This window comes from Gadus macrocephalus, chromosome 8 (genome assembly GCF_031168955.1).
Source record: "Gadus macrocephalus chromosome 8, ASM3116895v1".
In the NCBI taxonomy this organism is placed as follows: domain Eukaryota; kingdom Metazoa; phylum Chordata; class Actinopteri; order Gadiformes; family Gadidae; genus Gadus; species Gadus macrocephalus.
The window spans coordinates 7,255,915-7,281,640 of record NC_082389.1 but is presented as its reverse complement, the minus strand read 5'-3'; the positions used below and the strand labels follow the sequence as shown (position 1 = coordinate 7,281,640).

The window sequence follows — 25,726 nt, the reverse complement described above, 5'->3', positions numbered from 1 at the left end:
CGCGGGGAAGAAACACACTTTTCTCTGGGCCTTTGTCTGGGTAGTTGTAACAGTGGTGTTGTTAGATGTATAGCTGGCAGGTGGTAATGCAAACTCAGGACCCCGGCCTTTTTTGCTAGAGAAGCAACGCGTGGAACTGTTTCTTGTGTGTTTAAGACAAAAAAAAACAAAAGGGAATTTGGGTGCGCTTCAGAATAATGTTAATTAAATGTCAACTGCTACTTTATTTAATGATGAATGAGATACCGGTACATTTATTTTAGTTTGTATTGCCAGTAGTTGTGTTATAATTATACTCAATTATACTCTTATACTCATAGGAATTATACTCACTAATAAGTAAGCTTATGAGGACTACTACTTTACTCATAAGATTACCTGTTGTTTGGTTTTATAATGGAAAATAAAGACATCCGGCCATCAAATAAAGATTTTCAGTGAATTGTGACGTTGAGAAAACTTTAAAATCATTGTTATTATATGTATTAATCAGTTTCCAACATTGCAACAACTTCATTATTTCTTCCTAATTCATCATAAACTATTTGTGTAATATGTTTCCAATAGAATGTCATCTGTGTAAGAAATATTGTCTGCTAACTGTAAACTGTTGTCATATTCTGCTCACTTCACTTCATCACACTTGTAACTTTAAAAAACTAAACTCCGGCGCAACCCGATTATTGATTGAATATTCCTGTAATTCCTAACACGAAAAAACATGTATCCTTCGAGGAATCCCTCAACCATTTATTATGTTCATCTCAGCCGACAACCATCAGGGTAGAAGCAAATCAAGTGATTGCAGATCACGCACATACAATATACGTCTCTAAATATAATGTATAGAGATGATCACCTGTGAAAATGATACATCGCAGTGTTCTATCCACCATCAGGGTCGGTTTTATTGATTAGCCAGACCAACTAACTAACTGACTAACTTTCCAACTACATAGTGTCTGAGACAACTATCCAGCTGAAACCGGGGTAATTAGCCTTGGGGGCCTCATAAGTGATAGACAAGGACATTTTAGGTTGTGTGTGCGTGTGTGTGTGTGTGTGTGTGTGTGTGTGTGTGTGTGTGTGTGTGTGTGTGTGTGTGTGTGTGTGTGTGTGTGTGTGTGTGTGTGTGTGTGTGTGCGCGCGCGTGCGTGCGTGTGTGTGTGTGTGTATATGAGACATGTCACTGAGCTTGTTATCCCACACATGGGATCCTGGCCTCCACACAATCTCTTTGTCGGCTCCGTAACATAAGCAACTGTTCCCTGTGTCGAGCTGGTACAAAAAAAAAAGAATGTTTGTGTGTTCAGAAGTTTGAGCAAGAGATGGAGGAATGGGGTGGGGGGGGGTGGGGGGCTTGGGGTGCGTGCGGTGGGGGGTAGTACCTTGAAAGATGGTGTGTGTGTGTGTGTGTGTGTGTGTGTGTGTGTGTGTGTGTGTGTGTGTGAGAAAAAAAGGAGGGAGGAAATTCATTTGAGTCCGGAGAACACAGAAGACAAATTGAGGAAGTGTTGTGCTAATGTGTTGGGGTCAGCAGCACACACACACAAGTTGTGACTGACTGCATCTTGGGTGGCCCGCTCGCTTGCCTCGCTCACCCACGATCAGCCCTCAAGCCACGAAGCCACCCAGCTACTGCCCCCCCCCCCCCCCCCCCCCCCCCCCCCACCGGCAGCAACAGCAGACTCCACCCCCCGCCACCCTCCCTCCCTCCCTCCCCCTCCCCCCTCCCTCCCCCACTCTCTCCCTTCACTCTGCATCTTATTATGGTCTTCTCTGTATGTACATATGTATCTTTTCAGACATCCCATTCGTTGGAGTGTCTTCACTCGAATAGATTTATTTTAAGGAAACTACAATGTTTTTATTGGTTCAGCGAAATGAAAGTAAGATTTAGCTATTGTCATTTAAAATTATAAATGTCAAAGATTATTGAGATTATAAAGATAACATACAACCGCAGTGCATAGTTAGTATTCCCAACACAAATAGTGGGCGTCTGACTTTCAATTCCCCCTGCATTTTACAACAGCGTTGCAGTCTGCTAACAAGTTTCTTTAAGTTTTAAAGGAGGTCACTTTTTCCCGAATACATCCGTTTTGGAATCCTTGGAAAAGCATGTTGCCGAGGCGATGGTTCAGCACATTTTGGAAGGTTGTAGATAACTCTAAAGGGAATATTATCTGCACGCCACTGGCCTTTATCTTCCTAACAGCCGGGCTCGGATAAGGAGCCATTGTGAAGGAAGTCATCAGCCAAAGAAAATAAAGATATCGTGTTCTTACTATACGTGGGACAAATGTGTTGATTTTAGAACTATTGAGCAAAAACAGCATTCCTTGCATCTTAACATTGAACAAAATGTATTTCTCACGTCATCCTAGATGAAGAAAAGAAGGATGATTGTCTCCATTAAATGTCTCCTCAATTAAGGCTCTGCAACAACACTTTGAATGATAAAGCGTTGTAATGACGTAGAAAAGTCAAAACGTTGTAAGGACATAGATGGGGGTCCTTACACAATGTGAATATGACCGAAGAGACACAAATAGTCACAAATAGTCTCACACATTCATGAGGAAAAACGTTTGAAAAGAATGCAAGGGTATTTCACCTACATTTATTTGGTAAACCCATGACGAATCAAAGCAATCCATCGCACCACAATAAAATAATTTGACAGCGTAATGATACGTCTAAGTGGGATAAAGCAGAATAGATGCAACAACGGGGGTGATCGGCCCCAAGGCAGACAGCTCGCCTGATATATGATCTGTGACTTGACATCTGATCTCCAGACCTGCCAAACACACATACACACTCACATATTCACGCCAACAAGGAAGCGAGGGAGGACACATACACACAAAAACACACATGCACACACACAGGGCGGGACGGTGTGCGACTGAGCATTAAGAAGAACAATGGGAAGACTCACAAGACACGCATTCTATAGCAAACACATACACACACGCGCACACAAATGCACGCCAACGCAAGGACGCACGCGGACGCACATGCACACAGAGGCAGGTAGGCATGCAAGGCTGCTAGGCCATGTTGGAGTTGTGATGAGGGGACTCGGGGGGTCTTTGTATAAATATACAAACCTTTAACCAAACACGCCCGGCTGCCAGATTTCATCAGGCGGTCAAAGGGTTGAGCCTCTGAGACTAGCCCCTAAAAGGGTTAACAGAACGTGGACAATGAGTTGGGTGGGGATTCTTCAACTTCACTAAAATGGAGGATTCCAAGTCATACATTTTTAGACACTTCAAAAACAAAAACACCTCATGACATATCTTAGTCTGGCTTGAATTGTTCATCTAGATACTGGCGTTTACCCTTATGTTGTGTCAACGAGTATGAGCACTTAATGGATGTGCACCGTGAATATTTTAGTCTATCCTTAAAATTGTATATGATTTGGATTCAATTTACATTGCAACAAGCCAAGTCAAATGTCTCATTACAAGTAACTGTGATTGACGGTATCTTAAATCGCTTAATGTGAAATAGAAAACGTTTGGGGGATTTTTGAACCAAATTTATATTTTGTTGAGTCAAGTTCCGTTCTATGGATCCGGCTTATTTTGGCGTCACCCAATGGTCATTCTGGTTTAAAATAAAACAAATGTACAAATATATATAGGCCACTAGGCCTCTCACCCAACCCTTAAGCCAAGAAACATTAAAAGTTAAGTGAAAAAAATGCATTAAAAAACAATTCCCCAAACCAAGTGATTTAATCATGCTGAGAATGACCATATTAAGATAATACCCATATCTTATTTTATACATTTAGTCAAGTTTAAGTGCTAGGGCAAAACAAAGCCAAGGCAACTCTATGTGAGGGTAATGTTAGACTGGGGTTCTCTTTGTATTACTTATGTATTACCTGTTGGGAACGTAAAAGATAACAATAAAAACATGTCGATCTCACTGACAGAAAAAAAACAAGGGCATTAGAAGCCACTAGAATTCAAAACGGACTGTCATGATCACTCCCCGTCTTCTTTTTCTCTATCCCTTTCTCTCACTCACACACACACACACACAAAATGTGAAAGACACATGCACGTCAAATTCGGGGCCACGGGAGACAAAGGTCTTGATGACTCCTGCAGGACGACAAGACACAATAAAAAGCAGAAGACAGTAAATCACACCTACACACGTACACACACACACACACACACACACACAAATACATTCTCTCACACACTTCAAACCTGTAATTTAAGAAATGCTGCGCTGGAGGAATGTAATAAATCTCCTGACAGCACAGAGAGAAGAAAAGAGAAGGAAGAAGAAAAGCACCAGTCGCGAGCCAGTCCTTCTCTGTTGTGTGTGTGTGTGTGTGTGTGTGTGTGTGTGTGTGTGTGTGTGTGTGTGTGTAAGGAGGGTGGGGTGTCGGTGTGTTAACTGATACAGGATCAAGCTGGGTGGTCCATTGGCTAAGCACACACCATTTTTGTGTACAAATAAACTTAACCCCCATACCGACGCAGTCCGCCCGCCCACTTCTCCCCCCCCCACCTCACTCTCCCCCCCCCCCCCCCTCCCCCCTCCCCCCTATTCTCCTGTGTGCGTCTGTTCACGGATGCACGGTGCGCGCATGTAAGCGTGCGTGCACAATCGAGCGTGCCCCTCCCTCCCTCCCTCTCCCTGCGTTCTGGCTGTCTGGTGACATGGTATTAGGGAGGGTTAATATGCTCGTAAAAGATCAGGCCACAGTGAAGAATCACACTATATTATATACACACACATACACTCTCCTCACAAGGTAAATGCAACGTTTAAAACACGGTCAAATTGAACGTTTATTTAAAGTTGTGTTAAGATTATTAAAACGGCAGCGGGGAAGTGAAAACTCTGAAACCAAAGAAAGGAACTCTGAATCTCTTGTGTCGGGTTAAATAGAACTTGCTTTTATTTTATTTTATTTTGACAGGATGTACAAAAAAATAGGCCTATGAAGAGCAGCACGGCTCTGTCGGGAGGGACAAAACGCCGGCTCGTGATTGGTGGGTTGAATTGTTCTCTGGTTTTGGTCCTCCCCCCTCGGTGCGGGGCGCTCTGCGCGCTGGGAGGCGTGACGGCGGCGGCGGCAGCGTCCGGGGGCCCACCCTGGGGTGCTAGATCTCCATCAGCTGGTCGCTCCCGACGATCACCTCGTTGGTCCTCTCGGCTGCCGGGACGACGGAGAGAGGAGAGGGGCGTCGGACAGAGAGCAGACAGCACAACGTGGCACACGCTTCCAACACATTTGAAAAGTTGGTTATTTGCGTCAAGCAAAAAAAAGACACAATTGCGTGCGGGTTTGAAGTAGATGTGCGGTAACCGACACGAGGGAGACTACGACAGACCCCCCCCCCCCCCCCCCCGTCTGACAATAAACTCTCCCCCGTTCCTAAAGATACTACCTGCCCAACGGTCGAGCCCTTAATATGATGGATCAAATCTTACGGATGAAACACCGAACTCTTGCAACTAACCTAACTTCCCCTGATCCGTTCCTCATCCGACCTTACCCACCACCAACCAGCACACATCAAATGTTCATAAAAACGTCATGAAATCAGAACCGTCGCTCCGATCCACGTTTTCTCTCGCCTTTAACTTTCTCAATCCCTTTTACCGAGAGGGGAGAAGACTCCTGTTGGATGTACCCTCCCCCCTCCCTCCCTCCCTCCCTCCCCCCCACCCACCCACCCAAAGCGGACATGTTGATCCAAGGCAAACCGATGTGGAACACATTAATGTTCCGTCCGTACAGACGGCTTTTTTTCGGGGTTGGTGTGAAGGAATCTGCAGCGGAGGAGAAGCGGTCCGTGCCCCCGTGTCGTTTGGAGGGAGAGAAATGGAGCGTGGGACGGAGGGACGGAGGGGGGGGAACAGGAAAGGGAGGAGAGGAGAGTAAAAAGTAGAGGGAGAGAGAGAGGACAAGAGAGGGGGAATGAAGACATGGTGAGCACTGGTGGGGTCGGGTTGACCCTGTGTGTGTGTGTCCCTGTGTGTGTGTGTGTGTGTGTGTGTGTGTGTCCGTGTTTGTGATGCGTCCATGTGTCCGCGAGTGCCTGTGTGTATCTGTGTGCGTGCATGTGTCCGTGTGTGTGCGCGCTCGGTGGTCATGAAAAGGCAGCGTGTGGGTGGTTGGGTCTGGAGGGGGAAGGGGAGATGCGGAAAGGCCTGCAGGTGACCAGAAGCGCCTGTGATCAGAGGGGGGGAGGGGAGTCCAAGACTGGTGTGGTCTCCTCATGCGGTTACTCCAGCCTCAGGACATCCTGCCCCAACATCCACCCGAGCACTGTGCCTTGGGTCCTGACCCCCCTCCCTGTAGAGTCCTGTATGAGCCTAGGGCAGACCTCATCTGTAGAGTAGGATGCTTCTAGGGTGACCAGATGTCCCGCTTTGTGCGGGACAGTCACGCATTTCCATTACTTTGTACACGTCCCGCAAATCGAGACGTTGTCCCGCAAATCGAGACGTTGTCCCGCAAATCGAGACGTTGTCCCGCAAATCGAGACGTTGTCCCGCATTGTTATAGACAGTCAGACTCGATTTTTGAAATGCGTGTTTTATAATCTGGCATATAGCAAATATCTGTGTGACGAGACAGCAGTGGGCGGGCTGTTTGATCATGTCAATCAACACCCCCCCCCCCCCGCGCCCTCGGAGGTCTCGCCTAAGGCGTAATTTCACGTAAAACTGGGCCTGCCCACATTGTCCCACACAAACGCAGTCTTTGTCCCGCATCTGGTGAATTGGGATCTGGTCACCCTAGATGCATCCTATTTTATGCGTGATAGAGTGAGGTAGACAGGAAGGTACGGGAGATGGAGGGGAGGACGTGCAGCAAAGGACCACGGGCAGGCCTCGAACCCGGGTCGCTGCGACCAGGAGGACTAAGCCCTAGTTTCACGCGCTCCAGCCGGTGAGCCGCAGTGGCGCCCCCGTACAACCTAGGGCTTTGACTCCGAACTTCGTTATTCGAATATAATTTGAATATCAAAAAATAAATCAAAATTCGAACGAATATTAGACAGCCCTTAATATTCGAACCTGTTATGGGCAGGCCAAGAGGGAGAGACGTCGGAGAACCCGACACAGTCTATTCATAATATTGTAATGACCACGGAAGAGGCAGTGAATGAAGTATTGATTAGACAGCGATTTATTAGAAACCTAATAAATCGTTGGAACACGCAAGACCGGTAACCATAGCAACGCCGGTAAACAAACCTCGCGAAACCCAATCCAGGTCTTACTGAAGGCATTTAATGGTCAAAATATTATTAATAAATATTCGAATATATTCGAATATTAATATTAATAAACAAATGAACTTCGAATATGATTTTTGGGCAAAAGTCAAAGCCCTAGTACACCCTGACTGAAAGATCCTTTAGGTTGTAGTCCGGCTGCGATGCAAACACCCTTGTGGAATCTAAAAGGCTTCACTGCAGACCAAAGTGTGAGTCTCAGCGGAAGCGAAGGCCGAACTTGCTGACATCACTGCATATCATATGCACATGTCGGAGGCAAATCTCTCTCCGGTTAACTCTCCAGACGCAAAGTTAGATCAAGTTCAAGGGGAGAAGTGACATAGCGTGACACTATTACATCAGAATTATATTATTATCACTTGTCCTAGAGTTAAACAAAGCCAAGGTAACTCTATGTGAGGGCAATGGCAGACGGGGGTTCTCTTTGTATTAAAGATAACAATAAAAACATGTCCATCTCACTGACAGAAAAAAATCAATTCAATGCCAATATAATTATGATTATATAATTATATTATTTATATATCTTATGTGCTGCTCGGTCTAGCCTTGGGGGTGGGGGGGGGCTCTCCAGCGGGTCCCCCCAGGGCCACGGACGGGTCATGTGTGCGCCTGCGTGTCTCTCGTATGTGCGTGTCTTGTGTACGCGGCGCTGCACCGTTGCCCTGCCTGTGTGTGTGTGTGTGTGTGTGTGTGTGTGTGTGTGTGTGTGTGTGTGTGTGTGTGTGTGTGTGTGTGTGTGTGTGTGTGTGTGTGTGTGTGTGTATTTGTCGAAGCGCCCAGAGGAGCAGTCTGTATCTTTTAAATATCAACACCTGACAGGCAGAGCCCAGGCGAGTGCACGCGCGGCTGTGTGTGAGTGAGTGTGAGTGTGTGAGTGTGTGCGAGTGTGCGTGTGCGTGTGTGTGTGTGTGTGTGCGGCTAGCTGTCAGGGTGGTCTCCCTTCCAACAGCTTGAGGAGTAGTGGGTGTGTAATGCCTTTAGCAGCCTCCGGTCAGCGGGCTAGCAGGGGTGACGAGAGAAGACAGGGGAACGGACATACTGGAGAACACTAGTCACTATTATTGTAGTCGTACACGCGCGCACACGCAAACTACACACACACACAAATACATACTTCCACAAGCACATATATACTACCACAAGCACACACAGACACACACACACGTATTAGACACACACACAGATACATACTGACACACACACACTTCCACAAGCACATATATACTACCACAAGCAAGCACACACACACACACAGACACACACACATACTACAGACACACACACAGATACATACTGACACACACACACACATTCTTCTACACACATGTAAGTGGATCAATATTGCATCGGGATGTTCGTTGCATAACCGCGTTGTTTGCATTTCAACCAATTGCCGTCTGATCCCGCTGAATGCAGGAGTTGTAGAGGGAGAGCCAGACCCCCTGGACGGTGGGACTGACTGACTCCATATTACCTCCACCATATCGTACAATAAAACCCTGAGCACCCAGGGCAAACACCCAGTACGCATTATCGTTTCCCTGGAAAGGCGAGCGGACAAAAGAGAGGAGGCCGTCCAAGATGAATGCTCACGAGTCGGCCTCACGTTCCAAAAGACTCCCGAGATAGATTTCGCTTTTGGCCTGCGTTACACCCCCACCCCTCCTTCTTCTTCCTGTTGATACTTGGACTGCTCTGTTGTTCCCTCAATTAGACTGTGCTCTGGTTGTGCGTGTGTGTGTGTGTGTGTGTGTGTGTGTGTGTGTGTTGCTGTGATGGAGAGGTTACAGAGCAGGGCCAGAACTGGACCACCCGCGATTCAACAGGAGCGGCTTCCAGCCACACATGGGCAAACTCACCCCCCACCTCCAGCTCTCTGTCACACACACTTTATAGATGCTCACACGCACACACGCACACACACACACACACACACACAGACGCACTCTGGAGTGAGATGTGAGGAGAAGCATAGACGGATCCACCTGAAGTTCTGTTGGCAGCACACCTCTGCAGACAACTTGTCACGGGGCCAGGCCCAGACGGACGGACCGACAGGGCTGCTCGCTCTGTACTCGCTCTGTACACACTGCACTAACTCTGTACTGGCTCAGTACTAACTGAACTAAACACGCACTAACTCTGTACTTACTCAGTACTAACTGAACTAAACCCGCAATAACTCTGTACTGACACTGAACTAAACCAATTAATGTTACTGCACTGAACCTGCACTAAACTACACTTAACTTTGCACTAAACTACACTTAACTTTGAACTTACTGGAAAATAGATGTTTTCCATTCATCATCTACACAGTTTTATGTCAGAAAGCCATTCAGTGTTAGTGCTTCATGATTTAAGTTTTGCTCTTTCTGAACAGATTAAACTGCGCGCGTGTGTGTTTCAGTGTGTGTTTTACCTTCCGGCTCTATCCGCTGACCGTTGCCCACCAGACAGTACTTGAGATCCGCTCCGTGGCCGATGACGGCGTTACTGCAGATCACACTGCCCTGGATGTTACACCTGGAACACACACACACACACACACACACACACACACACACGTCAACACAACCTCGACTAAACACAGACAAAGCAGTTTTTTTCGTAACGGGAAACAAAAGACACATGTTGTGTGCGTTTGAGTGTTTGTGTGACGAGTGAATCCGCCTCGGACGGACCCGGCTGTTTAAAAAGACAACCCAGAACAGACCTGTCATGCGGTACATGTGCAGGCGGTTGTCGGAAACACCACCGGCAACACACACACACACACACACACACACACACACACAACACACACACAACACACACACGCGGCCTGTGTGAACCAGTTATGAGCGCTTGCACCTGGGAGCCCACCACTGTATACACAGCCTTTGGGTCTGTTGGCCGCTGGAGCTGCAGCTGGGGTTCTGGATGCCTTGCTCCAGGGCACGCGGACAGTGGGGACATTCATCGGGGTTCCCCCCGTCCACAGACTCCCATCTGGTCAGCCCGATCCAAAGCGCGAGCCGTTTGGACACGAACGGACTTCCACCTCAACCGTGCCCGTTGACAGCCTGATATCGGACTGGCGGGCTGACGCAACGGTAGCAACTCGGGTTTGAGCCCCTGGATATGCCTGTGCGCGCGCGCGTGTGCGTGTGTGTGTGTGTGTGTGCATATGAGTATGCCCCTATGTGTGTGTGTATGTATGTCAGTGATACTGTGCATATCTGTAATGATGCCAGTTAGCCACAGTGTGTGCTTACACCAGTTCATCTCAGACTCTGTGTGTGTGTGTGTCTGTATGTGTGTGTCTCTCTCTGTATGTGTGTGTCTCTCTCTGTGTGTGTGTGTCTCTCTGTGTGTGTGTGTGTGTGTGTGTGTGTGTGTCTCTGTGTGTGTGTGTGTGTGTGTGTGTGTGTGTGTGTGTGTGTGTGTGTGTGTGTGTGTGTGTGTGTGTGTGTGTGTGTGTGTGTGTGTGTGTGTGTGCACATGTGCCTGTGTGTGATCTGTGTGTGTGTGTGTATTAGATGGCACCCACCCTGTGTTAGGCTCCCACCTGGGCAGGCTTGGCCCGGGACAGCCAAGCCACAACCATAACATTCTTGGATAGGAGACATAGACAGTCCAGTGTGCCTGGTGTGGGTCAGCCCAGGAGCTAGCGCTGTGTGTGTGTGTGTGCGTGTGTGTGTGTGTGTGTACGTGTGTGTGTGTGTGTGTGTGTACGCGTGTGTGTCAGAGGAGAACACATGTCTGTCTCGCCGAGGTTGTGACGCACACACACTTGGCCCCCCTCACACACCTCACACACAGGTTTGTATTGGCTTATTCTCTTCAGGTGGTTAGGCTGGGAAGGAGGGGGAGGAGGGGGGGGGAGACCGCCAGAGGCAGAGAAGGGAAGAGAGAGAAGGTCTGCCTGTGTGCAACAGAATTATAGAGGGGGAGGCAAGAGAGAGGCCGAGCCGGAGAGAGAGAGAGCAGTAGGTAATGCTGTTAGTTGGTGGAGATTACAAGGGTTAGGAGTTTTCAAACATTGGAAAAAAGGGAGGGGGGGCGAGAGAGAAAGAGAAGAGAGAGAGAGAGAGAGAGAGAGAGAGAGAGAGAGAGAGAGAGAGAGAGAGAGAGAGAGAGAGAGAGAGAGAGAGAGAGAGACCACCAAAGAGGCCTTAGTACTGAAATACCACTAATTACCAACACCAGGGCTCCTGCTTGCCATGACCCCCACCCGCGCACACACAGACCTCCAACCCCCCAATCTCCTCTCTAGGTTGACCCCATCCACCTCGCCCCCCCTCTCCCCCCACCCTCCAACATGCAGCGCTTTGTCAACAAGACATGGTCAGCCCCAAACAATGAGGGAAGAAATGCAAGGGGTCTCGTCGACATGGCCGGGCCCACTAATCCTCCTCATACTGCCTCTTTACTTGCCTTCTCTCTCCCTCCTTCTTAAAAAGAAAAGAAAGAATTGCCATTTCTTTTAGTGCTAGCTAGCATGCACCCCCCCGGTGCATGCTAGCTAGCACTAAAATAAATGGCAATTCTTTCTTTTCTTTTTTCATCTATGTGAGGACATAAGAAGGAGGGAGAGAGAAGGCAAGTAAAAAGAGGCCTTCGTGTGTTTCAGAGCGCTGTGGTCCCTCCGTTGGGACATCCCGACGGGCGCGAGTGGTGCAAAACGACATGGCTGTTTAATGAAGGTCTTGGATGTTACGTGTGTTATTCACCAGCCGTGTGTTTGTTTGGGGTCAGTCAACTGGCTGGTTACACACCAATAGGTGCATTGTCAACCTGACGTTCTGCGTTTGACCCCGCGTAACACAGGAAACACGACCCCCTCCCCCCCCCCCCCACCTCCACCCCACTCTGATGTCCCGCCTACTTGAACTCATCAAGCACACACACATTACTCACACACACAATTTTTTCGTAGCAATCTCAACGATTTCGAGCGACCCGAAAAACGCCAGTCAGTAATGTCTGACGGGACAGATGTTGCAAACCCCAAAAACGGGACCGTTTTTTTTTTTTTTTTAAACCTTGGAATTCTGTATTACTTGATCGTTGACATAGTGAGCTATGGCATTGTATCTCTGTTACCGAAGTACGACCCCAATTTAGAGAAAAAGGGGTAAATTCGATGTTTTGCCATTCTTCCCAAAACACTATGTGAACGAGCGAAAATTGAAAACATAATTAAAAACATTCAATGGATGCCTCTATTTATGCTCTGGCCTGCCACCTTATAGCAAAAAAAAAAATATGTATTGTCCCGAAACACAACTTTCATGCCCACCTCTGACCTAGGTTATTTCTAGATTGCAAAACACACATTTGTTAATACAAAGGGTTCAATACTTATTTTTAAGAGATCTGTGCAGGTTGTATCTATAAGGTTGCCAGGTGACAACGCGTAAATAAAACGGCCGCTCGTTGTCGTCTTGTGAACATATTCAAAAGGAGACAAAACAAACAATGGTGCGATGTTTGCTGGCTGATGACTAACAAATCCCGCTCATTGACAGGAACTGCCAACATTTTGGAACAAGATAATATTGTGATGGACTGTAACCAAGTGGCCCAGTCATGAATAAAGCAGGCAACCAGGGCTTATTGAGTGGGTAACACCCTCTGATGCAGACTGGTGCAAGTACAAGACGTTCCCACTGTCTGCCATGGGGCATGTTGAGCACCCAGCACGCGTCTCCAAAACACTAAAGATCTATTGAACTGAGGTTTGTGTTTAGACAAGCTTGGACACTACTGTTGATTTTGAAAATTGTTCAACAATTTCAGTTTAACCCGATGTGTAATTTGACTGATTTCCTGAGATTCGACATTGGGACGTCAAATACGATTCTACAATTATCCTTATAGTTTTAGGACATTTCCTTAAAATCACTTAAAAACCCAATTTTGTCAAGTGAATAAGAAACCAAGGAAGGCTTTTTTAAAGCATGTGCAGCGTCTTAGCTGTTTTTACACCAGGAGCTAGACCGAGATAATAAGAGAATTACAGGAGATTAAAGAAGCTGGCTAAATGGCAACTTGGTTAGCACAAGATGGATTAGCGGAGAGAGCCATTTAGTGTCACTGCTAGCATCGTCTGCTAGCATTCACACACATCGTCCTTTCCTGGCCCCGAAGTGTGCTACCTAGGTCCCCAGTTTGCTACAATATAGGGGAAACGTGTGTGTGGACATGTGTGTGAACATACATATGTGTGTGTCTCACCCTTCTTCTATGGTGACACCGTGCATGACGATGGAGTTGGTGACTTTAACTTTCTCCTTCACAGTGACAGAGTTGCCGATGGTGGACCTCTTTATGGAGGTCTTCTCTGCAATCTGGCCCCCTGCCCCGATGATGCTGTCCGACCCTATCTAGGGGACACACACACACACACACACACACACACACACACACACACACACACACACACACAGACACAGACACAGACACACACACACACACACAGTGAGCGGTTGGGTTCATGAAACTAATTAGAAATCAAGTGGCAGCACTTCAAACAACGCAGGATAAATAATGCTTCATAATAAATACCTCTCTGCAAATTAGTGACCACATGTTAACATTATGATTGGATACACTACATTATTCAATGCCATTTAAATATCTCCCGAGATTAACCGCCGGCAAAATTAAAGTGTCTGCTCGGAAAGATATTCTTAATCTGGTGTCGAAATATATAAACACACGCGGACGCCAAAAGCGGGGAACTTGGCCGCCGCAGGGTAGGATGATATCAGGAGACTTTGATGTTCCTGGGAGGCGTGGAGCCACGTCGAGAACATTCTGCTCACCAGACACCTCTCGGAGACGACGGCAGAAGGGTGGACCGCAGGCTCCTCAAACAGCTTGGGGGCCTGTTGTGGAGAGGAGAGAGGAGAAGGGGGCACGGAGACGTGAGTACATAAATACTCGATAGCGGCGACGGCGGTCGTGGTTGCTTTCACGGTGGAGGCAATCGGAGGAGGAGGACGGAATTCCTCCGGGCCAGACCAACAATACACAAAGAACCAAAACAAATCATGGAGCAAATACGGGGAAGACGGGAAGGACGAACAAAAAAAGGAAAAAGTAAAGAAAAAGAAAAAGAGGAAAAATAGTGAAGGGTAACAAAGTAACGAAAAAAATAAAACAGTACTATAAACACACAGAAATGCACACGCATAACAAAGGACACAAATCCACAAACGCCAGAGGGCCCCAAACAGAACGTGTGCCTCACCAGCCGGTTGGCTTCTATGTAGGCGGCCAGCGTGTTGACGCGGTAGCACAGGCCCTGCTCCATGATGTGCACGTAGCAGCGCAGCGTCCCGCCGTGGTAGGCGTCGCTCATGTCGCCGCGGTGGTCGTTCCAGCAGGAGTAGTCCTGGGCCAGCTGCAGCAACGGCTCGTCCCGCGACAGAATGTGCAGATCTGGGGAGATAAGAGAGGTTTTTTGGAAGTCTGTACGGCATGAGACACCTATTTCCAAAAAGCGCTGTGAAAGCGGGAACTCTTTGTCCGCTGTGTGTGTGTGTGTGTGTGTGTGTGTGTGTGTGTGTGTGTGTGTGTGTGTGTGTGTGTGTGTGTGTGTGTGTGTGTGTGTGTGTGTGTGTGTGTCCCCGTTATTAGAGCTGCTCACTAGAGTGCAATCGATGACGTTAACCTACAAGTTTGTGATTTTTTTTCACCCTTCACTTCGTGCTTATGGAGGTCTGGGGGGGTATTGGAGTGGGGAGGGGCCCGGTGAGTTACCCACCCAGGTTGACGTCTGGGGATAATGGGGGTATGGGGTTGGGGGGATCTGGTGCGTTACCCACCAAGGTTGACGTTGCCGTCTTTTTGTTTCTGGCTCTGTTCGTCTGCCTCGTCTTTAGTCGTTTGGCTGTTGGCGGCTTTGGAGAACTGTTTACGCACCAGGTAGGGCACCAGCTCGCCGCGGATGGACGAGATCGACCTGAGGGGGGGGGGGGGGGGGGGGGGGGGGCAGGCAGGGCAAATCAAAACACAACGCACAAAGTGTAACACTATACGTTTTGAAGTAAATGCATGAGCATTATGCCTTCATGGACAGGAGAGTGAAGAGACACAGGAGAGCTGTTTGAGGAAGAGAGAGGGAATGGCATGTCTCAAGCGACCGCAGGTAGGGAATCGAACCCGGGTCGCTGCAGGTCATTCTGCCCTACATGGTTCGCCCATTGCTGGGTTGAGCCAAGAGCTGACCCACCATCAAGCCTTTTTATAACCCAAGAGGAATAAGGTCATATTTATGAAATTGGGACTGCTTTATTTCTATCCAGAATTGCTATGCTAGTCTTTAATTGTGTGGGTGCAGCCGTTAATGGTGTATTATTTCTGTACAACTAGCCTTCATGGAAAGAGAAGGCATCATCTTATGGTTTCCGGGAGTTTCTCATCTACCATGTCATTTCTATTGGTTTAGGAGGCTGCTATACTGCATCTGAAATGCGCGTCTGTTTAGTCCTTTCAAACCCTAACTGAGCTCAGGCGCAAGTATACTTGACATTATTGCGTCAAGTGTACAAGGCATAAAGAAGTAGTCAAAAAACAAGACCTGACATAAAATACAATTTTACACCAAGCAGTGTAACTTTAGCTATATTTAGTTTAATGCATCAATAAAATTACTCCGTAGTCGGCTCCACTGCAGTTTATTGGAGGAAATAACGCTGAATCATGTGTTTTTAGTCTCCCTCCTGGAATTAACTATTTTCCCCCTCTCTCTCTCCCTACTCTAAGTATCTCCCTCTACACCCCCCCATGCACTCTTCTTACTCTCTCTAAGAGATTAAAATTTCCATCTGAATGAGGGTCAAGCAACAACAGTTACCCTTTCCAGGGAAAGTGAGTCAGCTAGATGATGGGAGAGAAAGAGAGAGATGGATGGGTATAAGAAAATACTACTAAAAAATGTCAAACAATGCCCTTGAAGTCTCAAAGATGTATCAGATTATCAATAGAAAAATCTTAGCCCATGGGATTCAAGGTCTAGAAAAGTCCCTATTTGTTTTCAATCTTAAGCTTTATTATACTGTAATACTGGTCCATGTAGAGGTCCTGAATCAAGTCAAATTTAAATGCATTACACATAACACTAGAGTTTAAAAAAATGATTTTAAAGGGCCAACAAATTGGCCAGCATGCTCAGGCAAACAGGAAAAAATGTAATCATCCTTTTATTTTTGCGTACATAAAAAGATTGAGTAACGTCAAGGAGGATCATTGTGAACTTCCCTGTGGACTCTATATCTACCATATCTTTGGTAACTCTGTAGGATCTCTCAAGCCCTCTACATCGGAATCGCAAAACAAGAACAGAGACCCGTGGGTGTACAGCCCCCACGCCTGACCAGAGACTCCCAGTGACGTCAGCCCACCTTGGAGGCTAAAGGCCTAACAACCTGCTTCAGTGGCAAGTAGTAAAACTAATCATCACCTCTCTCCCAAACACCCGCAAACAGGACCTTTTCAGGAAAGGACACGCCCTACACAACCGTTTAACACAGCCACACCGACCCGTACCTACCCCAGTGTGTGTGTGTGTGTGTGTGTGTGTGTGTGTGTGTGTGTGTGTGTGTGTGTGTGTGTGTGTGTGTGTGTGTGTGTGTGTGTGTGTGTGTGTGTGTGTGTGTGTGTGTGTGTGTGTGTGTGTGTGTGTGTATGTGTGTCTATATGCGTTTTTGTTTGTCAACCTTTTATACCCTATGCTTGTTTGTTTTTGTACATTTCAACATGTATGCCCTTGTGTACCGATGGTTGTTTCTGAGAGCTTATTACAGCATGGGAGCAGAACTTCAGAGTATGGATCATCCCTACTTGTTCTCAGCCAGGAAGTCCACAACCGACTTCTTCAGACAGTAGAGATGGGCGTCCACCAGGCCGGTCTTAATGTGCATCCGGGGATGTCTGGTGATGCACGGAGGGGGAGGGGGAGGGGGAGGGAGAGGGAGAGGGAGAGGGAGAGGGAGAGGGAGAGGGAGAGATATTAAATGTTAAAAATCACAAATTGTAATAAAAATTGTATACTATAGGCAGAAACCCACACGCATCAACAGATATGCGCTGACACACATATGCTCTGTAATTACATATTTGCAGAAGAAAAATAAATCCCAATACAAAGCGTGTCATTCTGAAAACAGTCTTTTTGTGTATTTCTTTTGTTTTCGCTTCCTTTCATCGCTCACTGTTTCGGGTTTGCTGCACACTTCCTGCCCCCCCCCCCCCCCCCCCAACCCCACCCACCCCCCTGATGTATTTTACTGCTGCCGTTTAATATAGACCAGGAGCCCGGCATAAAACCCAGGAACAGGACCAAATGACCCATCTGTCTTGTGTCCCCCGTCAGCCTGCCCAGTTCACCTGCGGTGCTAATGCCAAGGCATCGCCAACAAGACTGCTTTATGTGGGCCCTCAGTTCAGGAACACACACACACACACACACACACACTTAAAAATCCAAGACCATGTCAGGTATTTTCTTTTTATGTCCATGTGACATTTATGAAGCGACAGCTAACATAGAGCTTACAACGAGTCCTTCACGGCTTTCCACCCACCTCGCCCTCCTCCACTCTGTGCTGCCACACATGTAAAGACACTAAGCTTCAGTATTAGTACGGATATTTGAGGTTTTGTTTGCATCTAAAAAAATATATATCAATACAAAACTGCACAAAGGTATGATCATTTTAGTTCCTATTGCGTTCTTATCACATATATATTTGGACAATTGTTATTGTATAAAGTGTCATCATGTTGAAGTGCTCAACATTCAGTTTTTTCCCAAATCTCTCCCTCTCTCTCTCTCTGGGTGTGGTCCCTATGTGCTTCCCGGTGCAACGGGTCCAACCGTGACATACTGACTCAACTGTGTGTGCACATGTCAGTGTGTGTATATAGACGGCTGAGAAAACAATCTGCCAGGAACACCCATGCGAGTGTGTGACATCATTGTTTGGGGACCACGGGTGCAGGAGCCTGTGCTATCTAGCGGGGAACGCTGGGATTGGAGAGGGAGGGAGTGGGGAGAGGGGTGTATGTTTGGTCTGTCTGTGGATCTGTGTAGACGTATACGTAAACAGTGGCGTCAGTGTGTCTCGGTGCATCTCCGTGAGAGTGTGCACAGGTGCAGTATGGAGCAGTAGATTAGGACGGGCGAGGATTGATCTACACATTTGCAACAAGCACGACCATCCGAGTTTAAATCGCAAATTGGATATCCTTCATTGAAAATGGCCCCAGGGACCTAACTTGTTAATAACTGATACAATACAACTTTGTCGTCAATCAATCATTGTTCAGCCCACAATGTCAGGTCAAGTGTTTTGCAATAAGCAGTTCAAAAGGATTACAAGAAGAAACAAATGCTAGCCACACGCCGTTGTTTCCTCATCGATAGCTTTGCGGCAGCAGAGGAAAATGTAAACAAGACTAGCAAGTGAACAACTGAAATGGCAGAAGGTGTCTGGACCTGCAGCCCCATCACGTTCCTGTGACAGCGCGGTGGGCTGTGTGGCGGCTGTACACAGTGTATGGATTGATGAGGGAAGAGGGGCTCTGAAGCACAGCCTCAGGCTACAGATAACCTGAACCGCAGAGTTATTAACTTACTCCGAGAACGACTAATGAGGTCCACAGTGGTTGGAGAGAACACAAGCGCGCACACACACACACACACACACAAATGTATTTTAATTAGAACTAAGACCAAACAGCAGACTATGACTCAAACATACCAGGGTGACTGCAAATGCTATCATTAACATAATGGCTTTCACTGCACACACACACAAACAAGGCCGAATTAAGGTGACTTGTTAGCCATGGTATGTCATTACTCCCGACAGTAAAATAGGGGGAAACTTTCCCTTTGTTTTTTCGGCCGCTCTAACCAATACTTAACTTGCTAATACGGCTAATTAACAGCGAGTTAATTTATCTTTGGCAACCGCAATCCAACTTTTTGATACAGTGCTTTGGTTACACGATGTGGAAAAGCACAAATAAAAATCACAAAAACAGTAACGCAACAGAGCCGTAGAGAACGACCCCGAGCCTTTAGTGTCTATTGTATCTCACGTTCGTTACGCCGGTCAACATTAACGGTGTAATCGCTCCACGTGGACCCCGACCTACTCGACTTCCTTTCCGCGGCGCTGCTATTCCCGGGGCAGGCACGCATTGAGTAGGAGTCTGTCCAAATGGACACCGCCTCACACAACAGACAGACGAAATCAGAAGTACACCGCACAACAACTTATATGGGGCCGGGACTATTTTTGGAGGGGATCGGGAGAAGCAGCAGACAGCGTGAGAGTGGTTTTATGAGTCGTATTCTCTCGCCACGGCGGTGAGCTGGTAGGGGGTTGTTGTTGCCGTCGTTTCATTGGTTCCCCTGACATGCAGGGCATATTTCTGACGTCACGACACCTGGACGTTGAAGAAGTGGCGAGGGAAAGAGGCCGTGTATATAAGAAACATACAGCATTTTTATAAATAACCGGGCAGTGAGAGGTATTGTCAGGCTTAGACATGATATTGATGGAGGGATGGACGATGTCCAAGGTGAATCGGTGTTGTATTGCCGGGAGAGGGCGGGAGAGCAAAAGGGTAGAATATGAATAGATGTAAATGACCAAAGACAAGACTGAAAAAAACTAATCTACTTTTAAGACCAACAACAGATTTAAAAAGATAACAAACACTTGAGGCCAAGAGAAGAAAGCAAGCAAAATGAATAACTATATTTGTGAAAATAGAACAGGCTAGGCGCCTTTTGAATTCTATTTTCATAAACGTAATTAAAATTATTATGTATTCAAACGTCCGGTTAGGTATGCACATGTGTGGTCATCACGGGAGCATGAGTCTATACGTAAACACTCTATACATGGATATGAATGGTAAACACTGCACGCTCGTAAGTTCAGAATCTTGACCTTATCAACTAGGAAGTCCTGGGCTGCGGCACCACTGTGGCTCCATGCATCTAGGAGCAAGCCAGAGGCGGCCTATGGGCTATAAGTCACTGTTAGCGCTGAATGTTTAACTGTGAGCTCAACATGTTGCCATAACACTGTGACAATGTGTGAGCGGGTGTATGCGCCTGAGTGTTTTTCCTCTATTAATTTCCTCCTTGTTTTAGAGTAGGTCTGCACCAGCGATTTCCCTGTGTGAGGCCTAATTCGGCTGTTTGAGTGGCCAGTACTTGCTTCCTGATGTTTTAGTGTGTGTGTGTGTGTGTGTGTGTGTGTGTGTGTGTGTGTGTGTGTGCCAATGTGAGAACCAGGCGAGCAGCTGCTCTAACCCATTTCTTATTGGCCAGAATTTACAGTGGCTCTGGCTCCATGAAGTATTTACGAGCTCCCAAAACACCTAGCTCTCCCCCACACACACACACGCTCAAACACACGCACGCACAAACACACGCTTGGACACACACAAGGTAAGAAACTAACATGACCTCACAACCTCAGACTCAAGCTTGCTTACACATACACACACCAACCATGCCACTACTTTACCACACAAACACAGACACAGACACACACACATACTAGGGATTGTTGTATCAAACTGTTAAACAATACAATCAAGGAACAGAATACAATTAAATATAAAAAAAACGGAGAAGCCGTGGAATCATCTATCATGTAATGATATTTTACTGTGAAACCATATCTTGGTTGATTCAGACCATGGTTGATGAATAAAAGTTAATCTTTCTGTTAACCTGGTCTTATACATGAAAAGTTGTATTCCAACTAACAGACATCTGATATTACTTTGAAACACTGATATGTGTTCTTTAAAGCAACTTATGAAATAAGTAGCGCAACTATATTACGTAGCATTAGGATCCAAGATCCTTTTGTGAATTGTGATCAACCAATTTTTTTGGGATTTAGCTTTTATCTCTGACAAAGCATTTATTCCGTCCTTGATTAAATCCCAATAACACTTATCTTATACGACGTAGATTATCATCAAATTATTATTTACCACACAACACCTTTATCCTGGGGCTGTTTTAATTTCCTAGGACTGTAACCTTCACAGAGAACCTCTGCTCCTTTTGCGGGGAACAGATCTAATCTGAAGAACTCCTGCGGAGAGATCACGGAGCATAGGCGCAGAAGGTCAGAGAAGAACTGGGACCCAACGGGCCCCGGCTAGCAAGCAGAAGAAACCCACCCACCTCAACGCACCAGACATAAGCTCAAAAACAAACCTCTCTCGTGGATACAAGGAGGCGGAAGAGAAAGAGGTGAAAGGAGTTGTTTTTAGAGGCAGTCGGGCCACCTCTGTGTTGGTCTGTGTGGTCTGAGCGTTAAGCCAAAGCAGCAGGTCTTGTATGGACTGGTGGATAATGCATGATACGAGTGAGCAGTGTCCAATCCCACAGAGTGACCCCCTAGGCCCCAACTCAGTGTGAAGCGGGGGCGTGCAAAAACATAAAGGAGATTGGCATATTTTTGATCATCAACTTGGGATTTTTACTTTTTATCCTGCAACTGACTTTAGACTTTAGACTTTATTGTCCCCAAGGGGACATTTTTCTTCACGTCACAGTACATTACATATGTGGGCCACACGCCGACAGACAATAAACAGAAACAAATAAACATCTACACAGATCTGCATAAACATCTACACAGAGTAGGACTGGGGGTGATTTATCTTGGCCTTGTATTGAGTGCTGTTATGGCTGCAGGCACCAGGCTTTTGCCGTAGCGAGCCCTCCTGCACAACAGGGACCTATACCTGCGTGCAGAGGGCATGACAGTGAAGTGGCAGTTGAGAGGGTGTGTGTTGTCCTGTGCTATTGTGGATGCAATGCGTGAGATGGCCTTTATATTGAGCTCTGACAGTGTGGGTGTGGGGAGACCAATTAAATTGGCAGCTATATTTGTGACACGTGTAAGTTTGACCCGGTTTTTGACAGTGAGCATGTTAAAGAAGCAGGTGGAACAGTAGAGCAGAATGGGTTGGACAATACTTTGATATAACAGAAGGAGGAGATGGGGGGGCAACATAGAGTCCTTTGAGTTTGCGGATGGCATACGGTCTTTGGTGGCTCCTTTTTTGAATGTCCGTTGTGTGCTGGTCGAAATTGAGTTTATTGTCCAGAGTGAGTCCAAGGTATTTAAAGCTGTCAACTGTTTCTACTGTGTCATTGTTGATGAGAGTGGGGGGCTGGGGAGATGGGTTACCTATTGTTATTTCTTTTGTTTTGGCTACATTGAGATGGAGGAAGTTACCAACTGTTGGTCATAACGATAGGTCTTCCTCAAATGTGAAATAGCGTAGGTCGTACTTTTGCTGGTTTTTGGTCACAAAGCTATACCTTATAACTGATGAATCCTCCAAGCATGTCTTGAGATCAAAAGATTAGAAATCTTAAAGATTAAAGCTTTAGTGGGTAAAATGTATATTTTAGGATGATTTAACAAAAACCAAAAACCTGCTTTCAACCCTACCCAAGTCATTACATATTACTTTGAAAATGTTTGATATTTAGATTTTAAATGTCAAAACTCCACTATACTATTTTCTTATTTCCATACCACCCCAAACGACTTACTTCCTCATGATGGACTTCCTAATCGATAGCCCCTCCTCCAAATCTGCCTCGTTGGCCATAAAAAGCAGTCTCTTGCCCGATTCATCTACCCCCACAAAGTCCCTCTGTTCGGCTGGAAAACAAACAGAAAGGAGGAAAATAAGTTAATTTAATTCACTATTATTCATGCATTCAATAGTCCTCGCTTTGATGCATTTGTTTAAATTGTAGTTGTACACATAACTACAAGGCTTTAGTGGGAACAGCAATCGAAAAATCGTCCTTTGAATCTTGTGATATACCCTATCCTTAAAGGCACCCAGTGCAACTTTATGTAAACATTCAATGAAAAATAAACATTCAATTTCTAGTCTTTTTTACGCGTAGTAAGTTTCAATAACTCCATACCATTACATATCGACATTCAAGGAGCAAAGATGAGACGTCGTTGTGTGGTGAGAACAGATAGAAAATCGTAAACAACAACAATCGCCGGTGGGGAGAAGCCATTTTTCCATTGACTGGAAGCCTGCTTTATTTATTGTAGGTTACAAAAAATAAAGAAAATGGCGGCATTGTTGTTGTTATCGATTTTGTATCAGTTCTCACCACACAATGACGTCTCATCTTTGCTGCTTAAATGTCGGTATGTAATGGTATGGAGTTATTGAAACTTACTACGTGTAAAAAAGACTAGAAATTGAATGTTCATTTTTAAGCCTCGAAAGTTGCACTGGGTGCCTTTAAGGCTCAGTTATGGTTCCACGTCAACGCAACGCAATGACCAGGCACACGCTTCGATGCAGTCGTGAACCTGTTCTGGTTCTGCGTCGGGTCAGGCCCTTGCGGTGACGCAAGCAGGGTCCGCAGGGACGCAATGGGTTTTGTAAACCCCCCTTGCGTTGCGTCGACGTGGAACCATAACAGATTCTTTAGATTACTCTGAGTTACCGGTCTTCTTCTTGCCCTTCTGCCCGGGGACGGTCTCCGTGAACTCGTGGGCCTTGCTCATCATCATGGCCAGGGTGGCGTTGTGTGCCCGGAACAGGTCCACCACCTCGTGCAGCGCTGCGTCCGTGATCAGGTCACAACTCATCACCAGGATGTCTGTCTGTAGGTCAGTGTAGAGGGGGAGGGAGAGGGAGGGAGAAATGCATGCAAAACATTTCATCAGATTGATACCACATACATTTCTTAAAGGTTGGGTATGGAATTCTCTTTTTTGGCCATTTTTGCTAAATTACTTGAAATCCTTATCATAACCCACTTACAGCCACCGAGTTAGAAGTACTGACATGAAAATTAAACAAGTCAATCATCTGTGGAACGGGCAGGGCTCGAAAAACTCCAGCCAATGATTTCCAGACCCGGCATTGGACAGTAAGTACGTCAATCAAACGGTCGTACTGCACTCCCCCTCCCCCGCTCCCCCGCTCCCCGCGCGACCCCTTCGTGCACGTACTCAAAGCTCGTGACCTAGAGCAAGCTTCTGTTGTTATCCTGCGGTAGCTACTGGAGCTAGCTAACTAGCTAATGGCTCGCTCTCGCGCATCTGTGTTTGCTCGTGCATGATTGCGCGTCCATGTACTTGGAATGTCCTGCCCTGTAGATTGGATTAGATTATTAGCCTACTGTGTAAGGTTAGCTCGTTAGGGCAGAGAACATGCAGGAAAAGATGAACGAGTTGGGAATCAAGCTAGGACACTCTACAGAGCACAGATGAGTCATCGTCTAAAACTGCCTATACATGCATAGGCAGTCTGCATTTTTCCGGAGCAGTGACAACTATCTTAGCGAGCACAGCTTTTGCTTTGCGTAAATATTTGCACATTAGCACAATCTGAACTCACAAGTATACAAGACTTCACATACCCCTCTCAGGGCGTAAAGAGCCTGCCTTATGTGGTCCCTAACGACAGAAACAGACCAATAAAGGGATCTCTTTAACGCACAGAGTTTGGGGGAGAGACACAGAGAAAGACAAAGGTAGTGTTGACATTGACAATGAAGAAATTCAGCATGTGAACCTTTGATGATGTGATCTTGTGACGGTGCAGAGGCTAACAAACATGCTTACAAACACACAAACGCTGACTGATACCCACAATACACACTGGGTGAACTTGACCATTTTGCCTTTTGTCTCAGTTTTTGATTTATGTTGCGATTCTAAATTGCCCACCAATGCCAAGCAATAATCGGAAGAAAAAGAAGATCCTAATAACTATAAGAAAAAGCCCAAAAAAGGAAAAACAAAATAAGGGATTGTAAGAAAAAAAAGGTGGGAAGAGTGGAGCAGGGAGCTGCGGAATGGGAGGTGGGGCCCCTCAACAGCTGGACCTCAGTTACCGGCCCCTAGCCAGGCCCCAAGGCCCGCTCCGGCTGACTGACACTGCTAGCTAGCCCGTGACAGCACACCGTTTCATACTGCACTCTGGGCACGCTGGGCTCTTATAGCGCGCGCACACACACACACACACACACACACACACACACACACAGATCCCCCCACACACACACACAATATAAACAGAGCCAGACAGAGTATAGGAAAAACACACATGGACAACAGATAACTGGCCAGTATGCCGTTTCGGGAATCCACAGTAGCCATCCCCTCCCTGTAACCAGTTATTAAACTGGATATTTAGGTTAAGGCAGTGCTCCCCGTAGTGGAACAGATCCTATGGATGATGTAGCGTGGAGCATAAGGGTCTTTTGTACCAAAAAAAAAAAAAAAAAAGGGTCCTCCATCTTTAATTCTTATGACTCGGTTCATGATCGAAAAAGCTGCCGTCAAGTTGTATCCATGAGGGGTAGTTTAGGTTTTTATTAATGCAACCCC

At 46.5% G+C, this 25,726-nt stretch overlaps 1 protein-coding gene across 1 annotated transcript in view; it reads right to left on the bottom strand.

Moving 5' to 3' along the window:
• Positions 1-4,911: 4,911 nt before the first annotated feature.
• The window catches only part of eif2b3 (eukaryotic translation initiation factor 2B, subunit 3 gamma), a 27,706-nt gene continuing 6,891 nt past the window's right edge, over positions 4,912-25,726 (bottom strand). The window contains exons 3-11 of the mRNA XM_060058497.1: positions 23,833-23,992; positions 22,903-23,014; positions 17,133-17,222; positions 15,116-15,252; positions 14,539-14,729; positions 14,111-14,173; positions 13,521-13,669; positions 9,721-9,824; positions 4,912-5,197 (exon numbers count right to left, since the gene is read on the bottom strand). Coding sequence (XP_059914480.1) covers positions 5,145-5,197; positions 9,721-9,824; positions 13,521-13,669; positions 14,111-14,173; positions 14,539-14,729; positions 15,116-15,252; positions 17,133-17,222; positions 22,903-23,014; positions 23,833-23,992 — 1,059 coding nt within the window. The 3' untranslated portion in view covers positions 4,912-5,144. The remainder of the gene's footprint in view (positions 5,198-9,720; positions 9,825-13,520; positions 13,670-14,110; positions 14,174-14,538; positions 14,730-15,115; positions 15,253-17,132; positions 17,223-22,902; positions 23,015-23,832; positions 23,993-25,726) is intronic.